Genomic DNA, 27,912 nt, shown 5'->3' with positions numbered 1-27,912 from the left:
CGTGTCGGGCGGGCATGCTCGATTATTTATTTTAAAATTTTTAAGTTTAAATAATTATTTAATAAAAATTTGTTAATTAATTTTTTAAATTTGTTCAACATCGTCTCAATATTATAAAAAATAAATTAATATTTTACTTATAAGGATTAATTGTACAATTGAAATATTCTCAAGTAAAAAAACAATTTTATAAGTTAACAATTTTACAAAAACAATATTTTTTTTAAATATAGCAATTAATAATGAATAATTTTGAAATATAATATATAATGTTGTATTTAGTTTTTGAAAAATTCTATAAACAAATATTTTTATTTATGGAGATAAAAATTAATTTTAAAAATAAAAAAAAAATTGAGGAAATTTAATGTAAATAGGCTAGTTCAAACCCTAAATCTAAACCATTAACGAATTCGGGTGGCCCAACCTAAGACAGGCTCGTGTTAGACTGACTTAACGAGATAGAAAATTTTAGCCCAATCTAGGCCAGCCTATAAGTACGAATTGAGCTTAGCCCCAACCCACTTTATCGTTGGTCAGGCCAGGCTAAACTAGATTGGGCTGGGCTGAATTTAAATGGGTCATGCCCGTGTTGGATCCGGGCCAGCCCGGTCCATTGTACATCTCTACTTTTGAATTCGGTATTTTGTTTTGAAACAATGCTTATTGTACGCTTCTATTAGAGACGAAACGCACCTGATCATAATTAGTTATTTAGTTCATATTGATACCGATTACACGGTAAAAGCGACCACTTACTTGGTAAATTTCCGGAAAATACGGTTTACTGAGCCCGTTAAAAAAAAAAAAATTGAAAAATTACACGCACTGATTCGAATCCCATCCAATCATCCATAATCGAATGCACAAATTTCTTGCTTTCTGAATCCTCATCATGGAATCCGAGGTATGTTAATTCATCCATTCTCGTACACATTAATCTCAGAATTTTGATTTCGATAATTGCATGTGAAATTTAGGTTTATTATTCTTCATGTTTTATACGATTTTTTTTTGTGTGCAATTTTGTGTTTGATTTTATAAGTTTCTGTTTGCTTCTTAATTTTACATTTTGCGGTTGATTAATAAAAAATATTTAAAAATTAACAAATTGAAAATCTGAAAACTGATTGTGGTCTGGTTTCAGAACGAGTAGTTGAATTGGGAGTCCGTCGGATGAAGACCAACGGATTGGAACGACAATGAAGGAGTCGTCAGAGAGATCAGAGTTGCGCAGAATGCAAAGAGAGCAAGAGCGAGAACGGCGTCGTATAAGGGACAGGCAGAGAAGGCAGTCTATGACCGTTGAACAGAGAGAACGACATCTGGCTCGGCGTCGTAGGAACTATCAACTCAGAAGACTGAGAGCTGAGAATGCCAAATTGGATTCCCCGTCTAAACAAGTAAGCAATGAAGATGAAGATGAAGATGAAGCAGTGAATGATGTCCAAGAAGTTACACAGATTCAAAACCTAAGCGCGGAGCGTCTGCACAACTCTGAGTGTAAGTGTTTGTTTGTATACCACAAGCATATTCTGGTAGCTTTCAATTTTGCATCAAAATTTGTTATAGGTTTGGAAGCTGTGGCTTTGAAATCGGCTAATTTCACCAAACGGTTGCGTTTGAGTCATATAAGGCGCCTTGCACGGTCGTTGAATCACCAAATTGTGGCAGAGGTGATAACAAAGGGTGATGCTAATAACAAGACTTCTTGTAAGTTTGATAGTGTTGACTTTATAAAGTTTTGGAGGGTTTGTATTGTGGTTGACGTAGTTAGATACAATATTTTTTTGTATATGATCCATTTTTTATTAAATAGGTTTCCAAATTGGAGATTTTGGTTCTGGCAGATTACCACATGGACTACGTTTTAATCGTGTTAAACGTCTTGCACGGGCAATTAATGCTACTACCAATGAGACTTCTGTTAATGGCCACCAAGGTAATGAAGAAAAAGTACATGTAAGTTTGTTGTTGTTGTTGCCTGAAACTGTATTGCGTGCTCATTCGTCGCTCATCAGATAATACTTCTCCGCTAAAAACATTTACTTTCGTTCATGTATTTGTTACTAAGTGTGGCTCCTGTGATCCAGTGGAACAGAATCTGTCGAAGGCAGAGATTCAAGGGATCAGTAATGATAAGCCTAATTTTGGACAAACTATCAGTGTAACAGGTGAAGTTGAAGGACCTAACATGGATGGTAATAATGAGTTGCATTTTCTATGTACTTGAGCTATGGTTGGTGTTTTTATGCATCTTTAGTTGATTTTGTACCAGAGAATTCTGCAATGGTGGGCTCAATCAGATTTCGGTATCTCATTTCAGGATAAATATCCCACGTGGGCTAATGTCAAGAGGTGACTTTTAACCATACACAAGGAAATGGACTTTATGTAGTTCTTCTCTACAGGTTTTTGACTGAAGACTTGTAAGTTAGACACAATTCATGAATATTTGGTTGGGTTCATGTCTGTTGATCATCTTCTATAAAAGATTAACTTCAGAGTTGAAATGGCCTCTACATACATGCATGCACAACATGGGTATATGTGATCTGTGTCTCTTATGCACATTCGCTGCAGTTGTTGCCTTATTGTCCTGTTGTCGTTATTATCTCTTGGTAGTCAGTCAAAAAGAAAAAAAGGATGGTTTTACTTTACACTGTCCATCAGAGTGTGGCATTAAGATTGCTTTATCACTTTCTTCACTTCTTAATAGAAGATGTAAAGTCTTTAAGCATGTCTTATCTACTTTCTAAATAGTTGTGGGAGAGGGATGTATATCTCACATATATTTTCTCAGTTAACATGCGATAGAAAGGCAGGGGACATGAAGAATGCTGGTTGCCATTGGTGATCAGCACATGGTAGACAATGGAGTTGGTAAAAATTGAGCCTTGAATGTGGTTTGTGCAGCCAACTTTAAAGAAGTTGGCTAAAGGTGATCATCTCTCCACCTCAAGATTGATGATTTATTGTTATAGCGGGTTGTCATTTGCGGTTTGCCAAACAACTTGATTCAAGTTTTGACCTTAAAAACCCGCCTTTATCTATCCCATTGCAACTCCTTACGACCTGATCCCAGGCCTTGAGGTATTAATATATAGAGATATGTTTAGGAAATATTATGTGTGCCAAGGAACTTGTAAAATTTTGGAGGCTTCCATGTGCGTAATTATAGCTTTTTTGTCTTCTGCTTCATATTCTGTCATTATTGTATTACTACTCATTAAAAAAGAACACAACAAAAGAAACAATAGTACTGTTAGGCAACTTTTGTGGAGGATTGGTTGTTTGTTTTACCTTTTGTATTGTATTTCAGGATTTCATGATAGAGAAAGCTAACAGGATGAGGAAAGCTTCTTGGATTCAGAAAAATTGCTAGCAAGGCTCGCTGACTCTCTTAGAATTACATGGAGTGGGAAAAGCCATGAACTAGAGCTATGTTTTGCTGCAGGAAGATTTGGATTAGGAGAAAAAAAGAAAAATATTTATTAGAGCCTTGAACAGGACTATACATGTAAACCATATATATTGTGAAAGAATTATACAGATTTGCTTATAATTAATTTTTTTTTGGGGGGGGGGGGCACCGTGTGGTTATTCTGGTCATCCCATTTTCGCATTTTTTCTTAATCACATTTTAATGACTCCAGTAAGCAGACAATGTGTTTGTAACTTTGTACGCTAGCACATAATGTGATTGTGTTAATAAAATAGTCAAGTGGGATCCTAATAATACACTTATCACTTGGGCACGTGCAGTTTGTTAGTTATGTAATCCTGAAAATTCCAACTGATCCAGTACTGGAATTTTCTCAACATCTGTCTGGGGCCGGGTCGGGCCAGGCCCTTTATTGAGTACAAAGGCCCGATTCCCTTCTTTTAATTGAAGGGCAAGAAAAAAAGGGTGGGAAAGATTTGGGGAGCTTGAACCTCTGTGTCCAAGAAAGATCACCGACTTTAATTTAGTTTCCTTAAACGTTCTCTGCAGCTTTCCCAAACCAATAACTCCAGGATTCTGTATCTTTAATAGATTGATATACAAATCCTAGTTGAACTCCAAATCTTTCTTTTTATTTTTTATATATCTTTTTTCCCTCACATTTTTTTATTTTAAAAAAATCCTAATTTCCTAATGGTACGAGGAATACCAATCCTATATAAACAGGCACCACTGAAGCACTCTTTATTATTCTAGAGAGACTCAAAGGAGAAATCTTTATCTATATTTGAGAGCTCTTTAGTTTCGTCATTGTAATTCTTTGTTCTTGTTTTGATTCTTGTTCTGTAATGGCGGATTCAGGAGGTGGCACTACTCCTTCTGAAACTCTTCAAGAAAAAGACCAACTTTGCCTTTATTTTGGTAAATTCCGGGTAAAGATGAACAAGGCTGAGAGTGCTAAAGCTGCTGTTTCTCTGGATATTTCTTCTCCGGGTTCTTCTTCGAATGCTACTCCAACCGAAACTAAACAAGCAGATGTTGATTTTAATCCAAAATATGAAAGTGGGATCCCATTGTATTCACAAAGTCTCTGGAGAGCTCATGGTTTGAACAGTGAAGGTAATTCAATCTTCAATTTCAATATAAAGGCTTTTTGGGTTTGTCATGGTTATGAATATATGTGCAAATTCATGTATGATTTTCTGTGTACACTTGCACATATGTATGTAAAGCCATTACCTCTGTTTATGTCTGTTTAATTATTTATGGGTTTTGAGTTTATTGTTGTGATTTACATTAATTCTTGATTTGTAGGACACTTTCTTGGTTCAAGCACTCTGAATAGGTGTGACAATGACCGTCAACAAAGGAACCTTATTGGGAACTTGACAGAATTAGAAACTATAAAAGCAAAATTTGGTCTTGGAGGACCATCTTCATCTTTGTGCAATTCTTACGGTGGAAACTCTGAATTATACAATTTTATTGCGACCCAAAATTCTTCTGCTGGTTGTCAATCTCAAGACACTGAAGGGATTGGAATTTATGATGCAAATAATTATTGGTACCAAAGTTCAGTGGGAAATCAATCAAGCTTTGACAATGATGTATGTCATGGTGACCACCAGACATTTGAACTGCAGCGAAGCCGTGAAATTGGTCGACTCGCTAGGACTCAACTCGGCTCAGAGTGCTTATTACGTAGCTTGTTGATTTATAAGGATCCATCCGTTACAAATATGATATTTAAAGGGGTTTATGAATCCATGTTCGAGGTGATGAGTGACTCATATGGGAACCATCTTTTTGGAAAGCTAATTGAATTATGCAATTACATTCAGTTGCAACTCATTGTAGCAAAGCTAAGTTTGAATACTGAATCACTTATCAACACATCAATCACCAAATATGGGTATCTAATCCTTCATCCCCATCATTAATTTGTTCTCAAGAAAATAGTATATCTGTGTTTTATGATTATAGTTCTGGTGGACTGATCATGGCTTTAACTTGTTTGTGCAGCTCAAAATCGCTTCAGAGGCTCATCAAGGTGCTTGAGAAATCACCCTTGATTTACATGGTGACATCAGCTCTATCCAGTGTACTTGAAGAATTAATGACCAATCGAATAGGATCCTTTGTTATATTTAAGTGCTTAAGCCTCCTTGAAACTGAGAAAAATAAGGTATAACTGTATGTCTCTCTTTTTGATACATATATACTCAGCTTCTTGTTCTTTTTAAGCACCCTTTTGCTGAAAGCGTTCATTGTCTTGATTTGATTTCAGAAAATATATGAAGAAGCTGTAAGGCTTTGCATCACTCTGGCCCAGAATGAAAAGGGATGTATAACCTTGAATGAGTTCATCACCTACAGTAAACCTCCGTACAGAGATCAAATTCTGGATCAAATCTCAAGCAAATCAAAATTCCTTTCTCAGGATCCTTCAGGGTACAAATCTCTCTTCCATCTTATTGATTCTTTACTTTGCTAGGGTTGCTATTGAATTGTATAGTTAATCAACCAATAATGTTTATTCAGGAACTTTGTTATCCAACACATCCTTGGACTCCATAACCCTGTCTTCACTGCAAAGATATGCTATGAGCTGAGAAATCTTTATATACAGCTCTCCTCACAGAAAGGTGGCAGTCATGTTGTAGAGAAATGCTTAAACTCTTCTGCGGCGGATTACGTAGTAGGTGCTCTTCTAAGGCATGACAAACTCCATCAAATTGCACGCGATCAGTTTGGAAACTACGTGATACAAACAGCATTGAAAGCCACAAAGCGCGCAAATAGCCCCCTTCATCAAGTCCTTTTAGCAAGGATCGAAGAAAACCGGAATGCTATCCAGTTTGGATTTGGAAAGAAGGTGCTGAATTTGATTGACAATGGAATCCCACTAGACTGATAAGTGTGATTTTGATCTCAGAGTGAGCTCAAAGAATGATGTCTATTCGTGTTGTTGATTTGTTGATGTTGATGTTCTATATTTTGTTTGTTGTCTCTTGAACAAGTCTCAAGAGGAGGCCTTTTTGTCTTACTGTTTCTGTTAATTCCTCGTAGACTTGAATCTTTTGGTACAAATTGTAGCTAGGATACTCTCTCAGACTCAGAGTCAGCTTGTGTCTACCTGTCTGTAGTCTGTACTGTATCGTATGTGTCTGGTAGGATTCAAATGCGGCTATGGTTGCTTCTGTAATGAGTTCATCAAGGTGAAATTGTTTCTTGTTCTGTGTGTAAAAGGAATAATCTAATGTTTTTTTTTTACTTCTTGTTGTACACTACAATGATACAAGTATATATTATAATACACACTAGACACAAGTATAACCAAACAAAGCACAAGAATCACCCTGTTGATCGCTTATTATTGTTGTGCCTTTAATCAATTTCAAACCTTCAATCAATCAAGGAAAATATGAATTCTAGCGCATTTGAACAAATTGAGTTGAAAATGTGAATTTTGTATACATGTATGCAAGAGTAACACTGTACACAAGATTAGAAGGCAAGAACAACTACAAAACCACTTGAGCTGCTTCCTCTTGGGCTTTATCAACGTAACCAGGCTTGGCTATTATTCATTTGGGCTAATCTCAAAGATGAGCACGTCCTGGGCCTAAGTGCCAAAACCCGTTATCAATTCTCAGACTAACAGCAATAACGTAAAACCCTAATTTTCTATGTCGGCGGCCTATTATAACTATGACTCATTGCCAGCCACACGATACACATCCGACGGTACAGATCTGAAGCGCTCACATTATAAATACTCTCCCCATTGTACACAGCCTTATGTCAACTTCTGGGTTTTAGGGTTTATCAGCCAAATCGGCCCTAATGCCGATCTCATTCAACTTTAGGGGTTTTCGTTTTCTCTACAATCCGTCACTCTCCGTTGCTTTGTTTGTTGTTTGATGGAGGTTTTTTGGTCTGTGATTTCACGAATGATATGCTAATATGCTAATATGCTTTGCGAATTCGGATACCCTTTGGGCTTTATTTTCTTGTTGGATAAGTTGTGCTAGGTCACAGTTTAAGGTTGTGATTATTATTTACCAAACAATTACTTTTGTTTGATTTGTGCAAATTCATATATTCATGTAATTGTACATATTGCGGCTATTCTTTGTTGTCTATCTCAAAGTCTTGCTTTTCATTGATATTTCTCTAAAAAAATTAGTAGAATCCATTTTTCTTTTGAAGGTTTTTCTCATTAATATTTTGTATCAATGTATCATCAAATAATTTTTACCTAAATCTTTTGTGAAGTGAATTTTTGCAGGTAGACCCTTTTGTGAGTTGTTGTGGATGGTCTTAGATTCGTTTCTGATGAATTTTAGTGTGTTTCTTGCTGTTTAATCGTTGAATAATGTGTTCTTTGTTATGATTATTTTGACGAGGGATTTATTACGAAGTCCCTAACTTAATGGGGCAAGCTAATTATGCTTGCATATTCCAAAGTTAACGTCACATATAAATTCCTATTGACGTTGATGGTACTCTCTTTTGGGAGTTCCTCCGTCGACGGGTGGTCTCATATTCCATCATCTTGTGTAGCAGCGTTGCTGCCATTACAATCTGGGATTAGCCATGAGACAAACATTTCTTTTTTTTGTGTGTCTTCTTCTAACAATGAATTGTGCTTATTTTGTTATGATTTTGTGTCTATTTTATGATGGGGGGTTTGTTACGAAGTCCCTTACTTTATACTATAGCGGGCAAGCTAATAATGCCTGCATATTCCAAAGTTAACATCATATATGAATGGTTGACGTTGATGGTGCTCCCTCTTGGTTGTTCCTCCGTCCGCCTCTCCCGAGGGCGGTCTCATGTTCCATAACTTTTTGTAGCGGCGTTGCTGCCATTACCATTTGGTTATGCCATGTACCCACATTTTTAAATTTTGTGTTTGAAACATTTTGCCGGTGATGAAATCAGTTATCAAAGAACACCATCTTTCGGGACTGAATGGCTTTTAAGCCTTGCTGACACATTCTGCAATTCTGAGGCATTGCTCTATGCACTTTTATATGTTAATGCTGTTTGTGATTTGTACCAATGAGGAAATCAGTTATCAAACACACCATCTTTCGGGACTGAATGGCTTTTTGAGCCTTGTTGACAAATTCTGCAATTCTGAGGTTTTATTGTGTTTTATCTTCTCCTGTTTCATATGAGTATATTTGCTATTAATTTGTTCTTTCAGTTGGTCACTGTCGCTTGGAAGATTACCCTGCCTCTACAATGCTGAGCCTTATTGACTGTCATGTGCCTTGGAGCTCCCTTTCTGGATCTTTTAAAGCTAAAGGACTACTCAGCTGTTGAGTTTGTGCCTGTCTGGAATAGTGACGTCTCTTGCATAAGATGTGCTTAGTTTTGGTCATGTTTTTCAGGGCTCTGCTTCTGAATGTACCCCAATTTTACTTGTTAGGAAGGACTTTGATTCCCTTGTAATTTAATGCAATTTCTGGTTGTAAATGTATTCCTTGTATAACTAGTATTTCTTCATCGTTTACATTTAAGGTGGAAGAGAATCAACTAATTATTGCAAGATTGTTTAGAACCTGTTTGGTTTTCTCATTTGTTTTGTGGGGAGTACAGCCCTTGGTTATTGGTTATGGACGGCGAACCATCACTTTAAACACAATACAATTTATTTCATTTTACAATACAAACACGTAAACTAAACCACAAACACATGATCTAAACAACATTGGCCCCTCAAGTGTTCATTCACACGCCTATTCCTAATCAAATTGCGACGAACATTCTCTTCAGGTAAAGATGATGGAGGCCCACCTTGTATGCTTGGTTCCATGCTGTCATACTCTGATTCTGCTCTTTTAATCGCCTCTTCACGTTAAACTCTTGCCAGGCTGGATCATCTTGTTGTCGCTCATCATCGACAATCATATTGTGCAATATTATGCACGCTTTCATGATTTAACTCATATCATCCATATCCCAATAACGAGCAGGTCGTTTGATAATCTGTCATTGGGCTTTTAAAATCTCAAATGCCTTCTCCACATTCTTACGAAAGCCCTCTTGTTTCCTTGCAAACAACCTATGAGTTTCCAAAACTGGATTGCGTATTGATGAAATTAGAGTCACCCACTTGGGGTAGATCCCGTCAGCAAGATAGTATGAGATTTTGAATTCCACATCATTGACACTGTATTTCACCCTGTGGGCTCTTCCAGATATCTCCCAATAAAAAAGGGGTGTGAGTAATCCAACACGGTAATGTCATTGTTAGAACCCGGAATCCGAAGTTTGCATGCCAAATCCACGTGTCGTATGAGGCAACTGCTTCCAAAATAACGGTAGGTATATGATAGTACCCACGATAGTGAGCTTGCTCAACCATGGGGCAATTTTGCCACACTAGTGCATGCAGTCTAAGCTTCCAATCATTCCTGGAAATCCTCTCTGGCGCCTATTTCGCATGAGCCTTCTCATATCCTCCAAGTTAGGTCTGCGGAGATACTCTTCCTTATAGACATGAGTGATGGCTCGACAGAACTTTTATAGTGCATCCTTTATGGTGCCTTGGCTAATGGTTAGTAGCTCTGCAACCCATCGAGGGGTTGGCCATACGCCATCACTCTCAATACTGCAATCACCTTCTGATGGGGTGTGCAACCAAGTCTATCGAGGGCATCTGGCCTGGATTGGAACCAATTATCATGGAGGCACACATCGTTTAGAATCTTGTTGAATAAGGGTTGATGCATACAGAAGCGTCTCCAAAACGTCACTTTGTCTTCTATCGGTGCAGGGATAAAGTAATTCTGTATCAGCCTCCCGTGAGCTCCTTTTCTATCCCGACGTGTGTAACGTCGACAAGAACATGTACCACCGTGACGTGGACGTGGGGCGTCGAATGATTGTCCCATGGACATAATTACACACCCCATCAGCCTTCTGCCTTCATCTACCCTCCCATAACTAGTATCGGAATCGTCATACTCGATCTCAGGAGGACTCAAAGATGACGACGAAGACGATGCGTAGTTGAAAGGATTCATCGAAGTTTTGATCGGATGATAAATTATCCTGAATAGATAAAAACTATGTGAATTTCAATGGACGAAGTTATCACAATTTATACAGAGTTCATAATAATAGGGTACGTGACCTATCATTTCATGCAGGGTATGTGAATAGTCATATCATGCAGGGTACGTGAATAGTCACTTCATGCAGGGTACGTGAATAGTCATATCATGCAGTGTGCGTGAATAGTCACTTCATGCAGTGTACGTGAATAGTCATATCATGCATGGTGCGTGAATAGTCACTTCATATAGTGTACGGTAATAGTCACTTTATTAAATCCTAAACATAATGATTCAAATCCTAAACATAATTTAACTCTCAAGCATAATAAAAACATAATTCAAATCTCAGACATAATAAAAACATAATTCAAATCCACTAATTATTTGGAGGGTATCCTGGGTATGACTGGTTGAGGTCGGTCATATCCGGGTAGTATTTGGCTGAACTCGAGGTAGCACGTGCACGTCTTCTTACAATTATTTCAGCTTGCTTTGATCTCCAATACTCTCTTTGCATGTCATTCATGTTTGTCAAGTCTTTGTCCATAATCTGACCTTCCTCCCACTCTATCGCCCTCTCAAGCTTCATATGTTCTCTTGCTTCCCTCGCCATTTCTCTTGCTTCCTTCGCCCTTGCTCTTGCTTCCCATGTTATGTCTCTTGCCACTTCTCTTTCTTGTTTCGCCCTTTCTCTTTCATGTCTCATTTCCTAAGCTACACATGACCTGTCATTCATGTTTGTCAAGTCTTTGTCCATAATCTGACCTTCCTCCCACTCTATCGCCCTCTCAAGCTTCATATGTTCTCTTGCTTCCCTCGCCATTTCTCTTGCTTCCTTCGCCCTTGCTCTTGCTTCCCATGTTATGTCTCTTGCCACTTCTCTTTCTTGTTTCGCCCTTTCTCTTTCATGTCTCATTTCCTAAGCTACACATGACCTATCATTATATTCGTCAATTGCCTCCAACATATGAATTTGGTGGGGATCAGCTGCCTTGGCTCGCTTTGCTTTATTTCTTCCTATTGGCCTTGGGCGTGACGAGCCTACTGGTTGCCATGATGGTGGGTCATCATCTGTATCAAGACAAGTTTCATCTTCATCATTCGGTCTGTAATCGGTCGGTGCGTCCTGATCTCTGACCCGCACAGTTGAATTTGCAGCTGAGTACTTGACACATTCTTTTAAATCTTTCCAAACGTGGAGCATGCTAAACGTTTTTCCATTGTTCTTGTCTTTATATATCTCAAGTGTGTCCGCAAACTACAAAAATTATGACACATGAATAAATTATCAAGTATTTACAATAGAATAAACATACAACATTCAATTAAATATATACATTCATAAAAAAATAACTTACAACATCGTTTGAATTTGCACCGCTTTGACGTCTCCTTTCGGCATCCAAAAACGAGGCATAAAATTTGTTGCAAAAGGCGGCAATGTCTTTCCATCGTGATCTAATTGCGCCCATTGTTTTGCCCGTTGGTGTGCCCAAATTACGCTGAAAAACAATATAAACTTCGGCCCAGAATACATCATTTTTTTGTTGTGCACCGAGTTCCGAATTTGGAGACTTCTCTAGCCAAGCTTGAACTAGAGCAATATCTTCATCTTTGGTCCAACCAAGACCTCTAACCATAGTGAATTCATTAAATTTGATAAAAACGTGGTGTAAAAGAGAGAAAGATGTGAAGAAAAAAAAATAAGAAAAATTAGGTTTATATAGAATTTTTGGTGTATTAGCCGATATAAAATTAGAGGGAATTTTTTAAAAAATTTCTGAAATTTTTCTAATTTTTTTGACATTTTTTTTGAGATTTTTCTATATTTATTATTATTATTTTTTTTTCAAAAATGACATTTAGTCATTTTGGGCCGTTGATCTTCAACGGCACACAGATCCCCACCGTCCAAATTGAATGGCAGGGAGCCGTTGCACTATGGAGCTGTAGGGGGCTTGTCTTGGAAGCAGCGAGCTAGGATTGTGGAGCTGCAGGAGCTGTTTCCTTCATGTCAGTCATGGGTCCCGCATGCATGTGAATGAGAGAGAAATTGGTTTTTTATTTTTGGTGGGCCAGCCATGAGTTTTGGTTTTGGGTATAGCTTATACCCAAAACTAGGAATAGGTTTTGGGGATTAAAAAAATTTAGGGTTAAGATTCCGGCCCATGGTAAATGGGTTATACCCAAATTATCCCCAAAAAATAGGATTGGGGATCAAATATAGCCCCCACTGTAGAAGGCCTAAGCTTAGGTGTTCTAAATCAAGAAGGTTGATGGATGTTGGTGTTATCACTTCTTTCATTATTTTTTTTTTAAAGTTGGGTTTTTATCTTGTAGACAATTGGCTAAAGCCCAAACTTAGAAATTTAGCCCAATTTTAAAGCCAATAAATATAAGTTTATTTATCTATTTATTATTATTATTATTATTTTATTTAATTATCTTTTTTTTTTTGGGACATTACAGAGTTGTCCAATGACCCGAAGATCCACTATTGGGTATTATGTTTTTCTTGGAAATTCTTTGGTCTCTTAAACAACTAAGAGACAAAAAACATTTTCATTATCTTCCGCTAAAACAGAATATCGAACAATGACAAGTACATGTTGTGAGCTTACTTGGTTGTCTAATCTTTTGCACGATCTTCAACTTCCACATCCAGAAGTTGGTGTGCTTCATTGTGACAACAAAGTCGCTCTACATATCTTTGCCAATCTAGTTTTCCATGAGAGAACCCGACACATTGAGATGGATTGCCACTTTATTTGAGAGAAAATACAAGATGGTATAGTTGTCGCTAAGTATGTTCCCTCTTCACAACAATTGGCTGATCTGTTCACTAAGCCTTTAGGTAAAGATGCCTTCTTGACCATGATATGCAAGTTGGAAGTTCATGACATTCACTCTCCTACTTGAATAAGTCTTTCAGTGCAATCTATTTTATTAATTTTTTGGTATTTGAATAAGTCTTTATGTTAATTTGTTAGGATAATGAGACTTGTTAAGATAAGGAGTCAAGTTAGTGGGAGTTAACGTGGGTCAGTTGTAATTTGACTCAAGACTCCTATTTTTGCTCCATGTAGGTTGTAGTGGGCAGATAAATCTATTCCCTCTTTTTCTCTATTTGGTTTGTATTCTCCACTTATTTAAGGGTGTCAAACTCAATACATAAGGTGTCAAGAAAATTCACAATTAACGTGTTATACGTTTTGGAAGTCAAAGGCTCCTCAATCAGCCTTATTTGAGGTCATAGGCTCCTCTATTTGTGGTTTCCCATTATCAAAAAATACAAAAATAGGTAGAGGAAACTTGTACGTACTAGAGTATTGGAAAGTAATTGGGTCAACTACTGTATTTTAGGAATTAGAAAAGGGAAGTTTATTTCTTACCTTTGTTGTATACTAGTAATGTAGGATCGATTACTTGATTATAGGGAAAACTTTGTATAAAGATGTAAGATCAGATCAATGAAATTCATACTGGTATATTATTCTTCAATACCAATTTTATAGATGATGACAATGACAATGGCGAAGATAATGACGATGAAGAGGGATTTATCTGTATGTTTTTTCCCATTTTTTCTTTGTGAGGATTACATTGGATGTAGACAATTAGTTTAACCCCATAAATTATAAAAATAATTAGTGGATGAGAGAAATGGAAAGCATATTCACCAACAATAAACACACGTACTTGATGGACTTCATTGCGACTAATCCTATGGTTGGTAAGAATAATCTTACTTTTTTTTTTTTTTTGAATATTTTTAAAAACACCAAATATAATTTTTGAAAATTTTCAGGATATATGTCACAATTCTATTTGTGAATATCCATGCTGTATTGGCTTTGGATCCTAACGATTGGATAAAGCTGAAGGTTGGGTAATTTCTGGGTATTCAATTAGTTCGATGTCCAATAGGACTCAAGCTAACTAACAAAATTAAAATTAATTCTTCTATGGAACATCATGCCTACGCTTCCTTTGGTGAAGTAAATTGACAAAGTGGTAAAAATTTACTATGAATCAACTGAGGAGGACTTACCTGCACCGGGGATAGGTGGTATCCCCATCCTCTTCTCTCTCTCTCTCTCTTTCTCTCCCTCCACCTTTCTCTCTCCTTTTCTCTCTTTCTCTCTCCCTGGTGATACCACACAGGTGGTATCACCATGGATAGGTAAGTTTTATTCGAATCAACTTAATGAAATCTCAAACTTTGTATATCCAGCTTGCAAAAAAATAAAAAACTGTGTATATCCAAAATAGGATTGATCTGTTAGGTACAAAATTGATCTCCGATAATAATAATTAAGTTGGATTATACCAATATCAATCCGTTTTATTTTATTTATTCAAAGGCAATAATTCAACAATCATTTAGGCATAATTAAAGAAACTTTCTTACCTTGGGAACCAAGGAATCCAAATTTTTTTTTTTTTTTTTTTTTTTATAATTTTGTCATTATATAACTATTTTCAAATGAGTCTATGATGATAGAATTAGAGCATCCAACCCAAAACCAATTGGCAATGGGTGGAGAGGCCCAAGACTTATAAGCACATATGCTAAGCCTTAGTTTTCCGATGTGGGACATTGCTCCACATTACTCTCAACACGCCCCCGCACGTGTGGCGATATTTTGAGCCTTACACGTGAACAAATTATATTGGGTGACGTGGGAGCACGTGTGACCGTTTGGCCTTACACGCGGATAACCTGGCTCTGATACCATGATAGAATTAGAGCATCCAACCCAAAACCAATTGGCAATGGGTGGAGAGGCCCAAGACTTATAAGCACATATGCTAAGCCTTAGTTTTCCGATGTGGGACATTGCTCCACATTACTCTCAACATATGAGTCCATCCTAACTTTACAAGCGTATGGTGCAAGCTGGGCTTTTGAATGGGGATCTAGTGGCTGAGGCCCATACCCTATTTTCTGTTTTTCAATCTATTATCTGTAGGCATGTATATTGTACTGGTAAGTAGGGTAGTGCATCTTCTAGCCAAGCATGTGCTTATCAGCTTATGTATTTTTCTGATTTTCAAGTTTGGGTTTCATGCCCAACTTGATTATCCCATGTACTAAGTAGCGATGCTATCTAAAAAAAGTACATCATTCCACACAAAAAAAAAAAAAAAAAAAAAAAAAAAGGAGTCCATTCAATTATGTTGGGATATGATATGTGAAGTTACATTCTCTTTTTATCTGATAAACTACATACATTCACATAATGAGAATTCACGCACAAAAGCTAATATGGCACGTGTACAAGAAAATTATACAAAATGTCATGTCAAATTATTGGATAAGTGCGAGCCTGAAAGGCTGCAACTACAAGAAAAACTGCAAGACAAACAATGAGTTCGAGGTTTGATTTGGTATAAATGTACTGCAATGGATTAATCTAATCAAATTCCATATACAAGGGAGTCTCTCGTATAGCATGCATAACCATCCTTGAGTGTGATCATTCTATAATTAAGTGCAAAATAACATTAATTGCATGTGCATGCAACTCGCCCATGAGCAAACAAAGTGTTAATTTTTATAGGAAGTTAAAGCTCGTTCCAAGTAAACATGCAATACTATAAATGAAGGAGACAAATGTAAATTAAAAAGGAACATCACTTCAAATTAATGTCTGAAAATAACATTACTCTCCAAAATTGAAGAGCAATATTATGTGCAATACATGACAACAATCAGATATAATTGATCGTTGAATATTACAATGAAGACTGAGGCTGCTGAGTGCTGATCGACTTAGCGCGCGGCTCTATGCATGAAAATCATAATTGCCAGCAACACCGCGGCATCATTTGGAACTGATTCATCTCTTCTTCAAATAATGTCTCCGGCCCACTATGTGTGTCTAAATGTGTTTGGTATAATAAAACTGAGTGATGATGAAACTGTGGGGAATGCTACGTGTCTGTTCGCCAAACGATGCATGCAATTCAATGGTTGCCTTTCCTCTTCTTTGGTCAGGGATCATGGTGGTGCCTTTTCGGTGAAAATGATTCATTTTAATTATCAGTACGTTGTTGGACTGAGAACCCCATTGCCGTTTTATACAATTTGGGCCAAAGTCAGCAAGCCCACTAGCCCAGATATGTCTCACGTGACATGACCCACTATTTTATTTTTATTATTATCATTATTGATTATTCATAGTTTCCATTCTAATATGGGAAATCGTTATAGTTACCAAAAAAAAAACCAATAAAAACGCGTTAAACTCCAAAGCAGTATCATCTTTTAGTAGTACAAGGAGTTACTAGCTAGGTAATAACTCTATTAACTCAAAAAGGAGAAATAAAACGAAAATCTTTGTTCCAGTAGGACACCCAAATCTAGTTTTCTATATAAATCCCACAAAATCTTGCTTCGTATCCTTCACCAGTTCATCCGCTTACACAGGTTAGTCTCAAGGAAGCTACTATATATGGTATGCCATAGATTGTATCTCAAGGAAGCTCGCACTGCGTACTTCTTAGTCATTTGTTCTTCCTCTGTTTTTATTTGATCCTCCTCTAGCTGTCGTCTCGTTTTCTTTGGTTCTTCTGTTTTCAACCCAACAGCTTCATATCCCCATTGGTTTTTTCCATTGTCAATTCTTTCTCATTTGAGAATCTTTAAAATTCAAGATTTTGGGTTATACGTAAAAAAAGAAAAGAAAGATCGAACATGCCGTACGTGAGCCCCGATCTGTCTGACAAGGACGCCGAGCCGTTTGTGGAGGTGGATCCGACAGGCCGGTACGGAAGGTACGGGGAACTGCTCGGAGCCGGTGCTGTGAAGAAAGTATACCGAGCTTTTGATCAAGAAGAGGGTAAAGAAGTGGCATGGAACCAAGTCTTCCTAAGAAAATTTATCGATGACAAGGCCATGATAAATAGGTTATACTCGGAAGTTGAGTTGCTCAAGTCTTTAAGCAACAAAAACATCATTGCGGCCTTTGCCTCATGGACTGACAAAGACCACGACACCCTTAACTTCATCACCGAGGTTTGCTGGTCCGGGAATCTAAGAAACTACAGAAAGAAACGTCGTCATGTGTCCATGGTAGCCTTGAAGAAGTGGTGCAGGCAAATACTGAGGGGCTTGGAGTACCTTCATTCATACCAACCATGCATCATTCATAGAGACCTCAACTGTAGCAACGTGTTCATCAATGGCAACACTGGACAGGTCAAAATAGGTGATTTGGGGTTGGCAGCTGTGGTGGGGGAGAGCCATAAGGCGCATTCGATACTCGGAACTCCGGAGTTCATGGCACCGGAGTTGTATGATGAGAGTTACACAGAGAAGGTGGATATTTACTCGTTTGGTATGTGTGTGCTGGAGTTGGTGACAAACGAAATACCCTACAGCGAGTGTGACAGTGTGGTGAAAATATACAAGAAGGTGTGTGCTAGAGTGAAGCCCCGGGCTTTGGATAAGCTTAAGGATGTTCCTGAGGTGAAGGGGTTCATAGAGAAGTGCCTTGCTCCTGAGCCACAGAGACCGTCTGCTTCTCAGCTTCTTGAGGATCCATTCTTTGGGGGACTTGAAGATGACGAAGGAGAAGATTATATAGAATTTGATGTCAGATTAGATGATGTATGATCCATGTTTAATTAATTTGCTCTGGCTATATCATGATCGCTACATGAGTAGTCATCCTACTTTAATCCTTGGTTGACCTTCCATAGATGTCTTCTTAATTAATTTGGCATATTCTAATATTCATATAAAAGGAGCAAGGTAATGAACCTTTATGAATTACAAATACAGAGGCTATATTTTAGTGTTTGTGACTGTTCTTCTAGCAACTAATGATGCCTGGATCTGTCATCAAATTACAATTTCCACCTCCTCCACTCAAGCTCCTGGTCAGTGCGTACTTGTAAGCACAAACCTGGGAAGGACAATGAATTACATCTTAAGCCGATAATATAACATGATAAAAATCAAAGTCTCATGTAAAACCATAAACATATGATCAATCATTCATGAAATAAATAATTCGTAGTTTAGTACCAACCTCTCATCGGCAACCCAATCAGTAGTGCAAAGAAATGTATAGCAAGATTACCACTGATTGTGCACTTGTGAATTGAGGGGTCTCAAAGAACATTACTATTATTGTTTTTTTTTTTTTTTTCAAAAGGGTCTATGCATACATTTATCATTCAGAACTTAGAAGGACAATACTATTTATTATCTTAGAACTTTATAACAAAAGGTGTCTATCTCTACGTATTACTTAAGTAAGACTTTACTTCACCGATCAACTGCCTAGATGTCCCTTTCACCATAATCACCATAAGGCTTCTCTACAATATGGAATTTTAGAAGCTTGACAAATTAATTAGTTAACCATACAGTACTAATCTAATAATTGTTCTAGAGGGCTTCATGGATGGTTACTCACTCTGATGCAAGCTACTACTTCTCAGAAAAGGGATTTACTTCTATAGAAAATATGCATCAAATACAGAGTTACAATAGGCTACTAGAAAACTTCAATATGAAGAATGAATAATTGAGCTCAAAATGTAAAATAAATAAACACACAAGTAAATTAATTGAAATAGTAAAATAGGTATTGAATATCACATTAGGTTGGCAATGATTTTTGTACCTCAACGATCAACGCCACATTCTAATGTGAATTCTTCTGCCTCAACCACCAGAAAACACAAACAAGCTGATTTAAGACAGCCAGCCAGCTTTTTCCCCGATCACCAACCCAAAAGTCCAACTGGCATGTGCAAACCCCTTAAAATAATTCAAGAGCACTCAAATCAAATCTGGGGTATCATTTCCCTGACAGAAACTCGTAACGAAGAACCTACTGTCCACCTCGAATCATCATCAGCATATTTGCTTTCAGGGGGGGAATACATTCATATTTGTTCCAATCACTAAAACTTAGCTTAAATAAAGCTCTGATTCTCCTCACCCCTCTCTTTAGACAAGTTGCTAACCAGTATATACCAAGTCACATGATTTGGTATGAACCCATTATTCACACCTCTATGTAGAAGTAAACAAGCATCAGTAAACTTACCCTTTCTGCAATGCCAGCTGATCAAAGTGTTATAAGTAATAGAATCAGGGCATATCCCTTCAACTTGTAATCTGTCAAAGAGATTCAAAGCTTCCCAAATGCGTCCCATCTTGCATAGACCATTTATCAGGCTATTATAAGTGACTATGTCAGGCATCAAACCCCGATGAATCATATCCCTTAGAAAATCAAGCGCATCATAGACTTTGCCACTTCTACAAAGACCATTAATCAAAATATTGCATGAGATACTATTTGGATGAAGTCCCTTTGTCATCATTTCTTCAAACAATCCCCTTGCTTTTTCAACAGCCCCAGCTTTGCAGAGTGCCTTTATTAGCCCATTATAGGTTATTTTGTCAAGAGGGCATCCTCTAAACAACATTTCATTTACAAGCTTAAGTGCTTCTTGGATCGCACCTGTATTCAAAAAAGCATGAATTAATGTGTTGTAAGTAACAGTGTTGGCAACAACACCCTCCAATAACATATCCTGGTACAAACCCAAGGCCTCTTCCATCCTATTAACCTTGCACAGTCCAAATATTAAAGAATTAAATGTAAAAATGTCTGGCTTACAACCTTTGCTTGAGATTTCACTAAACAATTTTAAAGCTTCATGGACCTTCTCATCCTTGCAGAGAGCAGATATTAGACAGTTGTATCCTACAGTATTCAGGCTGAGTCCTTTGTATGACATCTCATTTAAAACATCACCAGCTTCCTCGAAATGGCCCTCCTTGCAGAACCCATCAATCAATATTGTGTAAGTTATCACATTGGGCTTGCAACCCTTAGTTTCCATCTCACTGACCAATTTGCGAGCAGAACCCAAACGGCCCTTCTTGCAAAGTCCCTGAATCAGTATGTTAAATGTAAAAACATCAGGGTCACAGCCATTACCTAACATGCCATCATAGAGAACAACTTTGGCTTCATCAAGCCGTCCACTCATAACATACCCATTAATCAAGGTATTAAAAAGCACAGCATTCGGGCTAGGCACTTTGTTCAACAACACCCTTGCTTCGTCGACTTGCCCGGTTCTACATAATCCGTGCATTAAAACTCCATAAGTTACATCATCAGGAGTAAACCCCCGCAAAAGCATTCGATCAACCAATTTTGCTGCCTCATGAATCCGACTGACTTTGCAGAGACCATGGATGATATCATTGAAAGTCTGAACATCAGGTGTGCAACCCATCAAAAACATTTCCTCCAAAAGTCTCAATGCTTCATTTACTCGATTATTCTTAGAGAGCGCATGTATAAGAGTCTGGTAAACCACTGAATTTGGCACACACCCATGCTTTGTCATGTCTCTAAGAAGCGAGCAAGCAGAATCCACCTCATTAACCATACAAAATGCTTTCAGAACCACACCAAATGTGTAAACATTGGGAGAGACACCCCTACTCAACATGTCATAGAAGACATTGGGTGCAACTATAGGACAATTCCCAGTCACCAGTATGTCCAATACAACATTATAAGATCTGAAAGTTGGTTCACAAGAATAAACATTTCTCATATCCAAAAGTAGCCTAGTCGCTTGTCCAGGCAAACCTGCCCTCCCATAATACTTCATGATCATAATGAAAAGGGACTCTCTTAAAACAATCCCTTCTTCTTTAATCTGCATCAACAACCTATCTATAATCTTAAACTCCTCAGCGGCGCCGAGCTTATCAATTAACACATAGTACACATCTAAAGAATGGCAATAGCCCTTCTGGGCCCCTACCGATTCGAATATTTCCATTGATGTGGGCACATCGAGTGGAAGTTCAAGTAATTTACAGAGCTGAATTGGAGTAATTTGTATGAGTGACTTCCTAAGTTCGTTGAGGTCAAACGGCTTAAGCAACCTCTCCCATTCATTCTCTGACTCTGACCCATTATCATTCAAGACCCTATCACTGCTATCTTTAACATACCCAGCTGAGCATATAACAAAACAGTGTGTATTTAACAAAGATTGTAACTTTGTGGTCAGAGGGGGTGAAAGTTTTGGCCTTTTTAACATTACTCTAAACGGGTAGCTAAGGATTTTCAGAAACTAACTGCAAACCCAGAGATTCGGTCGGGAAACCTGAGAAGCAAACTGGTCATCAGCCTTTTTTCTAGTTTTGGTTTGTTATCACTGAACTGATGGGTCTAGAATCATTCGAGCTGAAGCTTTCTGAATGTTGAACGAACTAACATGGATTAGAAAAATAAAAAAATTCAAAAGGATTGAATAAAAGAATGTGAAAGAAAGATCAAAACCTTTAGATATTACATACCGGTGCACGAATAAGGAAGGAAGATTGAAAGCTCTTGAGTCATGAAGAAGATATGCTAAAGTTTCTCAGCTTCAGCCTCGGTTACCAATCCCTGAACGTGTTCTTTTGTATCATTTAGCTGGATTAGTCATTTCCTTGGGCCTATGCCTGAACTACTGTTGGACCCAAAATTAAATGCTCAACACCAAGAGGTTTGGAGTCTTTGGACATAGTTGGAAAGAGAGTCGAGTTTTTTTTTTTTTTTGTTCGGTCCATCGGGGGGGCTTTTTACCCCCAAATTGATTTCGATGCCCCTAATCTTTTTCTCTGAAATAATTAATAATTAATTTACCTCTTTTACCTTATTAGAATGCTATGAGTTATATACAGAAATACTTGCATAAGGGATAAGGGGCTTTATTTGAGGGACTATTGAGATATAATGGAGAATGACTTGTCTATCACGGAAATAGGAGAGGTGGCATCCCTCTCACTCATCTTTGTCTCTGTCTCTCCCCCCTCTCCCTCTCTCATCTTTCTCTCATTTATGTCTTTGTCTCTCTCTAAGGAGGCATGTCGCGACCCCTATCACGAGAATATGCAAGTTTTATTCAATATAATGTATCTAAGAGGTACTTGGCTAGATCTACTTCAATGATTATTATTAATTTCAACCGTTGAATTATGTCTAAGGACTAACTGAATTGTCCCTACTTGTCCCTCATTTTGAAAGAATTTGACTAAGCACTTATGTGTTATATATACTTGGTCAGTAAATCCCAATCAGTATCAGGTATCCATCAAATATTAAGCCTACCACATGCCATGTTTTAAGTCTAGCGTGTCATCAACTTTAGAAGAATTGTACGGAGCTCGAGTTCTGTTTAAGCCTAGTGCATACTATGGTTTACGAGAAACTAGACCAAATGATTGGATAATAGGGATGACAATGGGGCGGGTCAAGGACATGGATAACACTACCATCCCCATCCTCGTTTAAAGTTATCGAGGAATCCACGGCCCGATACTCATTAAACATTATTGGGGATTGGGGCGGGGAATGCCCGTCGAGGACTTGATCCTCATCCCCGCCCCGAATCCCCGAATTCTTTTTTTTTTTTTTTTCAAATGCCAAAAATCATTTTTAAAACAACTAATGCCAACTATTATATTTAATAAATATATTTTTGGTTCAAAAATTTGTTTTCCAACTACAATTAAAATATTACCAACTGAAACAACATTTATTATATAAATATTTTTCAATAGAGAGAGAAAATAGAGTTCATAAAGTTTAAAGCTTCATAGCAAATCCGCAAAATATAATCCCCATTACATATAACTCCATAAAAATAATACAAATTCCTACAAACCAAATAAAAGTCATAAAAACAACAACTTGTGCTTCAAAATAATCCACTAAACAATTACAAATGGACATTCATAGCTTCAACAAAGTCCAACTCCAAAACTTCAAAACATAAATAATGTCTACTTCCAATACTTCTCGAACCATGCATAATTTAAAGAACATTAATTAATGTTTGTGAGAATTTTAAGAATTTATGGAATACAAAGAATCATTAGAAATAAAAAGTAAAATGCTATAAATTTGATATTGAGTTTATATATATTTATTTATTAAAAAAAACTAATAAATATAGCTTATCGGGTCGGGGATGGGGATGGCTTTACCATCCCCGCCCCGTCCCCGAAACCAGATCTCCAATCCCCTGATCCCTATTTTGTCCCCGAAATCGTCCCCTAACGGAGACCCGACCCGATGGGGATTATTGTCATCCCTATTGGAGAAAGACATCATATTTTAGGCATTATAATAGTATGGGAAAAAAAACGTTTGTAGTCTATGTACTTTACTCTTATAATAAATTTGGTCTCTGCTGATGCAAAAATCGGTGAGTCAATGCAACAACTTCAAACAGTGGATCAAGTCTTATGCATGTTTATCTTCTTTAGGGATGATTTTGAGGGTTAGGATAGACTATCTTGCTGAAAGCTTTGATGGGGATCACTTGCATGAACAAAGGGTCACTGGAAATAGCACAGGTGTAGTACCAGCCAACTACATTCCGAGGACAAAGTCAGACAAGAAACAATAAGAACAAGCAAGCAAGAAGAGGTAAGAACAAGCAAAAACAAGTAAGAACTTTGGAATATTTGGATATTAGCCCTTCAAACTAATTTTTATAGACTAACATCATCACTTTTTTTTTTAATAGCTAAAACCTATATTCAAAATCTTATGCCACGTAGGATAACAATAATTCATTATTTTTCTATTATTTACGAGTTTTGCCATTATGTAATTAATGTTGATTTCAGATTCAAATCACTAACCTTTGGCAAATCATTAATTAAATTACTAGAATTATGGTTGTTCATATTTAAATATAGAAATTAGTAGATATATGAATTTTTTTTTTTTTAATTAGAGATATGTGAGTTTTTATGTTGTAGGATTTTTTTTTTTTGTCTGATAGTGCAGGTGTATTAGCTATTGTATTTTCATTAAATGTAGGTTCCTTATTACATAATTGTAATTAGTTTCTTATTTAATGATTTGATGTAGGTTCTTTATAGTATTTTTATTCAATGTAGGTTCTTTATTGAATTATGGTAATGTAAGTTCTTATTGAATAATTCATATAGGTTGTGTTAAGGAGTCTAAAGTCAACTAAGCTATGATCGATTTGGGAGGATCTGCTCTTATTTAGCAGCAACGATTGTAATTATTTTGTTTCCTTTTCTATGTATGTAATCTAGGCAAGGTTTTAGGATCTCGATTTATTTCTTCTCTGTATAAAAGCAGTTGTACAGAACTCTTTAAATATATTTTTGATTCAGAATATATCAACTATAACTTTCTTTATGGTATCAGAGCCTTAGTGCTCTTGACAACCATGGTCAGCCTATTCCAAAGTGAAACAACCAAAACATCAGAATGACCAACCCCAAAGATATTGCAAACCCTTGTCTCCCCCTTTCGTCCGTACCCAGTAGGAAGAGACATATAGACATCTTCGTCAAGGTCACCATGAAGGAACGCGTTGTTGACGTCTAATTGGTGAAGATGCCAGTTTTGGGTGGAAGCCACAGCAACGAGGAGTCGGACAGTTACTAATTTTATACAAATGTTTGTTCTTTTTGTTGTAGGTTATTTATTTGTTTATGATAATTTTACATAGGTTCATTATATATATTTACTTATTGTAGGTGCGTTGAAGTATATTTTGTAGATTCCTACTAATTGCATAATTCTAATTTTATTAGTGTAGGTTGTTTAGAAGTTTATGAAAAATTCATATTTGAAATTTAAAAATAATATATTAAAGTCCAAACAATGAATTATGAGCATTAAAAGCACCAAAGATTTAAAAAGCAATAACATTAGTTACCAACAATAAATAGTCAAATAAAAAAAAATGTTTGACAAAGGATTGAAGGCATAAAAGAAATTTACAAAATCTGAATTTTAAAAAACGCTGACTAGGAAATATAAATATGGAAAGTAGGTGAATTGACAACTAGTCAAAGGAGTTAATACATGAAAAAAGAAATATGTAGGTTTTAATGAAAAAGATATAAATTTGACAGGATTTCCGTAATTTTCTAAAGAACTTTTGGGGATTCTTTGGTGTTTTGTGTGAAGTGTTTAGGTTTGTCAACCTCTCTCATATATTGAGGGGGTTCAATATATAGGCTAGGAAGAGATAAAAAAGATATTTACCTGCATATTGATGAGCGATGGAAATAAGGACACATCACAAGTTCGGAACAGTGACATGCACAACAACCCAGTAAAGTAGCATTGAATGCAAGCATGCTTCTGTGAGAGTTGGTGATGCCAAACGTCCCATCTGAGGCTAGAATGTCAGGTGGTGTAAAATGTCAGGTCATAAACACTTGAGTGTATCTACGGATAATATTTGGACGTGCAGGATTGGTGGTTCACTTAGTACAACATCTAGGGATTGTCCGAGCCGAACTGAATACTTCATATAACATTTAGAATATCATAGTGGAACCAAGCCTTGGATGATCGGGTCGGAGATGTGCTTTGTGCAACTGAGCTAAACAAGATCCAAGTTGAAAACATGTACTATCAAAGCCTGGTAGGACTAGGATGGTCCAATGATGGTAGACTGTGCTCAGCTCGAGTACTGCTATTCATGATTGAGCATGATGGACCAAGAGAACATGACAAGATGTCAATGAAAGTGTAAGTGGTGATGTGGATCTGATGTGTTTGATTGCGTAAGTCGTTGAAAAGTCAACATGCCATATAAGACCATATCAAACCACGTGTAAGCATATGGTTGGTCAGAGGAATCCAAGTGGATTTATCCACAAACAATCCCTATGATTTTAAAATTTCATATTTTGTCTATGAGTTTTATGTGGTTTGCAAGACAATTTTAATAAAAGCCAAATTTTCAATTTGGGGATAAATTATGTATTTGATTTCAAGAAAAATTTTGTTAGGGGATAAAAAGATCATCTTATGGGTTTTCTAAAACAAATTTCAATTTCACTTTTATATTTGTTTGCTAAAGAGATTGAGTCTCACAAAATTTTTAGGGTTTGAATTTAAGTTTGTGATTAAAAGATTTAAGTTTGGGATTTCTTGAAATTTTTGTTTGAAAATCAAATTCAAGATTGCATACATGATTTAAGTCATTTTTTAGTAAAAATTGCAAGTTTAAATAAGTTGTTAGTTTAGATTAGAGAAAAAATTTCATGTCAGGTGCAAAATGTCCTAAAATTAATTGCAAACAATATAAAATACAAGTACCAATTGGAGGGAACCCTGAACTTACCGGCCTAATCCTAACCCTTACCATACCCACCCTCACCACTTGAGCTAACTCCAAGACCTTAAAAATACTGATACTTTGGTTGTTCGCAAGAATTTTTCGACAGTTCATGCTGCGACATTTTGCACTTCTACGTTGAGCGACAACGGATGATGGAGAGGGGAGGGGGGAAGGTGTCAGATGATTGGGTTTCTTATAAGGAGGAACTCGATGCTGCAGTGTACACTCCAATTTGTTTTTTTTATTATTTAAATTGATAGTTATAATTGAAATAGAAAATTAGAATTAACTATCAAATATCAATAGTTTTTCTGCAAAACAGTAAGACACTAATTTTTTTTAGTTTAGGTACTAACTTAGGGCAAGACATTTTGGATTAGGTCACAAATTGGTTTGCTATACATTTGTAACTGTCGAACAATCACAGTTTGTTTCAAATTCATAAAAATTCAAAATTTATAAAGGTTGAATGTTTTTTATTTAGGCTTTGGGAATGAAATCGTATAAGCTAGAGACTAAACATTAAAGTTTAAGATTTGTAACTATTGAAAAAACAACAAATCAATTAAAAAGTTATGACTATTAGACAATTACAGCTCAGTATAACCATATTTTTTAAAGTTGTTACCTAAAGTCAACGAACCTTAACCAAAATCCATGTCAACATAACTTTACCACATCTGCCGCTTAAGATAGTTAGCTAATGTGGTCAACTAAGTACACACAAATAGCATTATAATTAGGGCAATGCTAGAGTGCCCTAATAGGACATGTGCCCTAATGATATGGAATTTCCATGTCAATTAAATCATTTAATACATTTAATATATATTTGCTACATAAGCTTTTAAAAAGACTAATATAACCTCGTTTAAAATTCTACAAAACATTAATTAAATTACAAAAAGAAAAAGATTTCACAACAAAATTAAAACCTCAACACATACGTTCATCATTTTTCTCCAATTTTAGAACCTTAAAAAGTTATTACATCATTTCTCTTATTGCATTTACGATTTATAAGATAACAACAATTTATGGGATAAAATAACCTAATAAATCAAAGAAAACCAAAAATTCTACTGCTTGAATAGAAAATCAGAGCATAACCATTTTTCCTAATTCACGTACACCATCAATATTGATCTAATATGTAGCAGTTGAATTCTACTGCTTGATTCAATTTTGAAGCTCCATTACGCTCTTAATGTTGGAAGCGTAGAG

General features: G+C 36.6%; 5 protein-coding genes, 2 non-coding genes and 1 pseudogene across 30 annotated transcripts; 5 read left to right on the top strand and 3 right to left on the bottom strand.

Moving 5' to 3' along the window:
- The first annotated feature begins 772 nt into the window (after positions 1-772).
- On the top strand, positions 773-3,623 carry LOC147299796 (zinc finger CCCH domain protein). Of its 22 annotated transcripts, none has more exons than XM_086229239.1 (7): positions 773-907; positions 1,148-1,503; positions 1,573-1,713; positions 1,820-1,942; positions 2,094-2,201; positions 2,279-2,941; positions 3,323-3,623. In XM_086229239.1, the coding sequence occupies exons 2-6, from the start codon at positions 1,203-1,205 to the stop codon at positions 2,329-2,331; spliced, it is 726 nt and encodes a 241-aa protein (XP_086085365.1). In that variant the 5' UTR covers positions 773-907; positions 1,148-1,202; the 3' UTR covers positions 2,332-2,941; positions 3,323-3,623. The 22 variants fall into 22 exon arrangements, with proteins under 22 accessions (XP_086085365.1, XP_086085367.1, XP_086085358.1 ...); XM_086229241.1 differs by having other exon boundaries at positions 1,148-1,713; positions 2,094-2,174; positions 2,327-2,429; positions 2,804-2,941; XM_086229232.1 differs by having other exon boundaries at positions 1,148-1,713; positions 2,327-2,429; positions 2,804-2,941.
- Positions 3,624-4,293: 670 nt separating this feature from the next.
- On the top strand, positions 4,294-6,359 carry LOC147299795 (pumilio homolog 18-like). Its single transcript, XM_086232354.1, has 5 exons — positions 4,294-4,564; positions 4,760-5,357; positions 5,468-5,630; positions 5,733-5,896; positions 5,987-6,359. The coding sequence occupies exons 1-5, from the start codon at positions 4,294-4,296 to the stop codon at positions 6,357-6,359; spliced, it is 1,569 nt and encodes a 522-aa protein (XP_086088480.1).
- A 2,014-nt stretch (positions 6,360-8,373) lies between these two features.
- LOC147299794 (small nucleolar RNA SNORD96 family) lies at positions 8,374-8,466 on the top strand. Its single transcript, XR_015120121.1, has one exon. It is a non-coding gene; the product is annotated as a small nucleolar RNA SNORD96 family (small nucleolar RNA).
- A 40-nt stretch (positions 8,467-8,506) lies between these two features.
- Positions 8,507-8,599, top strand: LOC147299793 (small nucleolar RNA SNORD96 family). Its single transcript, XR_015120122.1, has one exon. It is a non-coding gene; the product is annotated as a small nucleolar RNA SNORD96 family (small nucleolar RNA).
- An 849-nt stretch (positions 8,600-9,448) lies between these two features.
- On the bottom strand, positions 9,449-10,485 carry LOC147299792 (uncharacterized). Its single transcript, XM_086232342.1, has 2 exons — positions 10,081-10,485; positions 9,449-9,661 (listed from the first exon to the last, which is right to left on the bottom strand). The coding sequence occupies exons 1-2, from the start codon at positions 10,483-10,485 to the stop codon at positions 9,449-9,451; spliced, it is 618 nt and encodes a 205-aa protein (XP_086088468.1).
- A 952-nt stretch (positions 10,486-11,437) lies between these two features.
- Positions 11,438-12,158, bottom strand: LOC147299791 (glutathione S-transferase T2-like). The gene is made up of 2 exons (XM_086232333.1): positions 11,877-12,158; positions 11,438-11,776 (listed from the first exon to the last, which is right to left on the bottom strand). The coding sequence occupies exons 1-2, from the start codon at positions 12,156-12,158 to the stop codon at positions 11,438-11,440; spliced, it is 621 nt and encodes a 206-aa protein (XP_086088459.1).
- A 5,060-nt stretch (positions 12,159-17,218) lies between these two features.
- On the top strand, positions 17,219-18,159 carry LOC147299790 (putative serine/threonine-protein kinase WNK11 pseudogene; annotated as a pseudogene).
- Positions 18,160-18,209: 50 nt separating this feature from the next.
- LOC147299789 (Pentatricopeptide repeat (PPR) superfamily protein) lies at positions 18,210-22,003 on the bottom strand. 3 transcript variants are annotated; one of them, XM_086244363.1, is made up of 3 exons: positions 20,169-21,939; positions 19,158-20,006; positions 18,210-18,431 (listed from the first exon to the last, which is right to left on the bottom strand). In XM_086244363.1, exons 1-2 carry the CDS (start codon positions 21,613-21,615, stop codon positions 19,453-19,455), a joined length of 2,001 nt encoding a protein of 666 aa, XP_086100489.1. In that variant the 5' UTR covers positions 21,616-21,939; the 3' UTR covers positions 18,210-18,431; positions 19,158-19,452. The 3 variants fall into 3 exon arrangements, with proteins under 3 accessions (XP_086100489.1, XP_086100475.1, XP_086100483.1); XM_086244349.1 differs by having other exon boundaries at positions 18,214-18,431; positions 19,158-21,771; positions 21,875-22,003; XM_086244357.1 differs by having other exon boundaries at positions 18,214-18,431; positions 19,158-21,787; positions 21,875-21,974.
- Between the last annotated feature and the right edge of the window lie 5,909 nt (positions 22,004-27,912).

Source organism: Dryas octopetala, chromosome 1, assembly GCF_963921425.1.
Source record: "Dryas octopetala chromosome 1, drDryOcto1.1, whole genome shotgun sequence".
Taxonomy (NCBI): domain Eukaryota; kingdom Viridiplantae; phylum Streptophyta; class Magnoliopsida; order Rosales; family Rosaceae; genus Dryas; species Dryas octopetala.
Note: the sequence above shows the minus strand (reverse complement) of the source record. Positions and strands in the feature narration are given on the sequence as shown.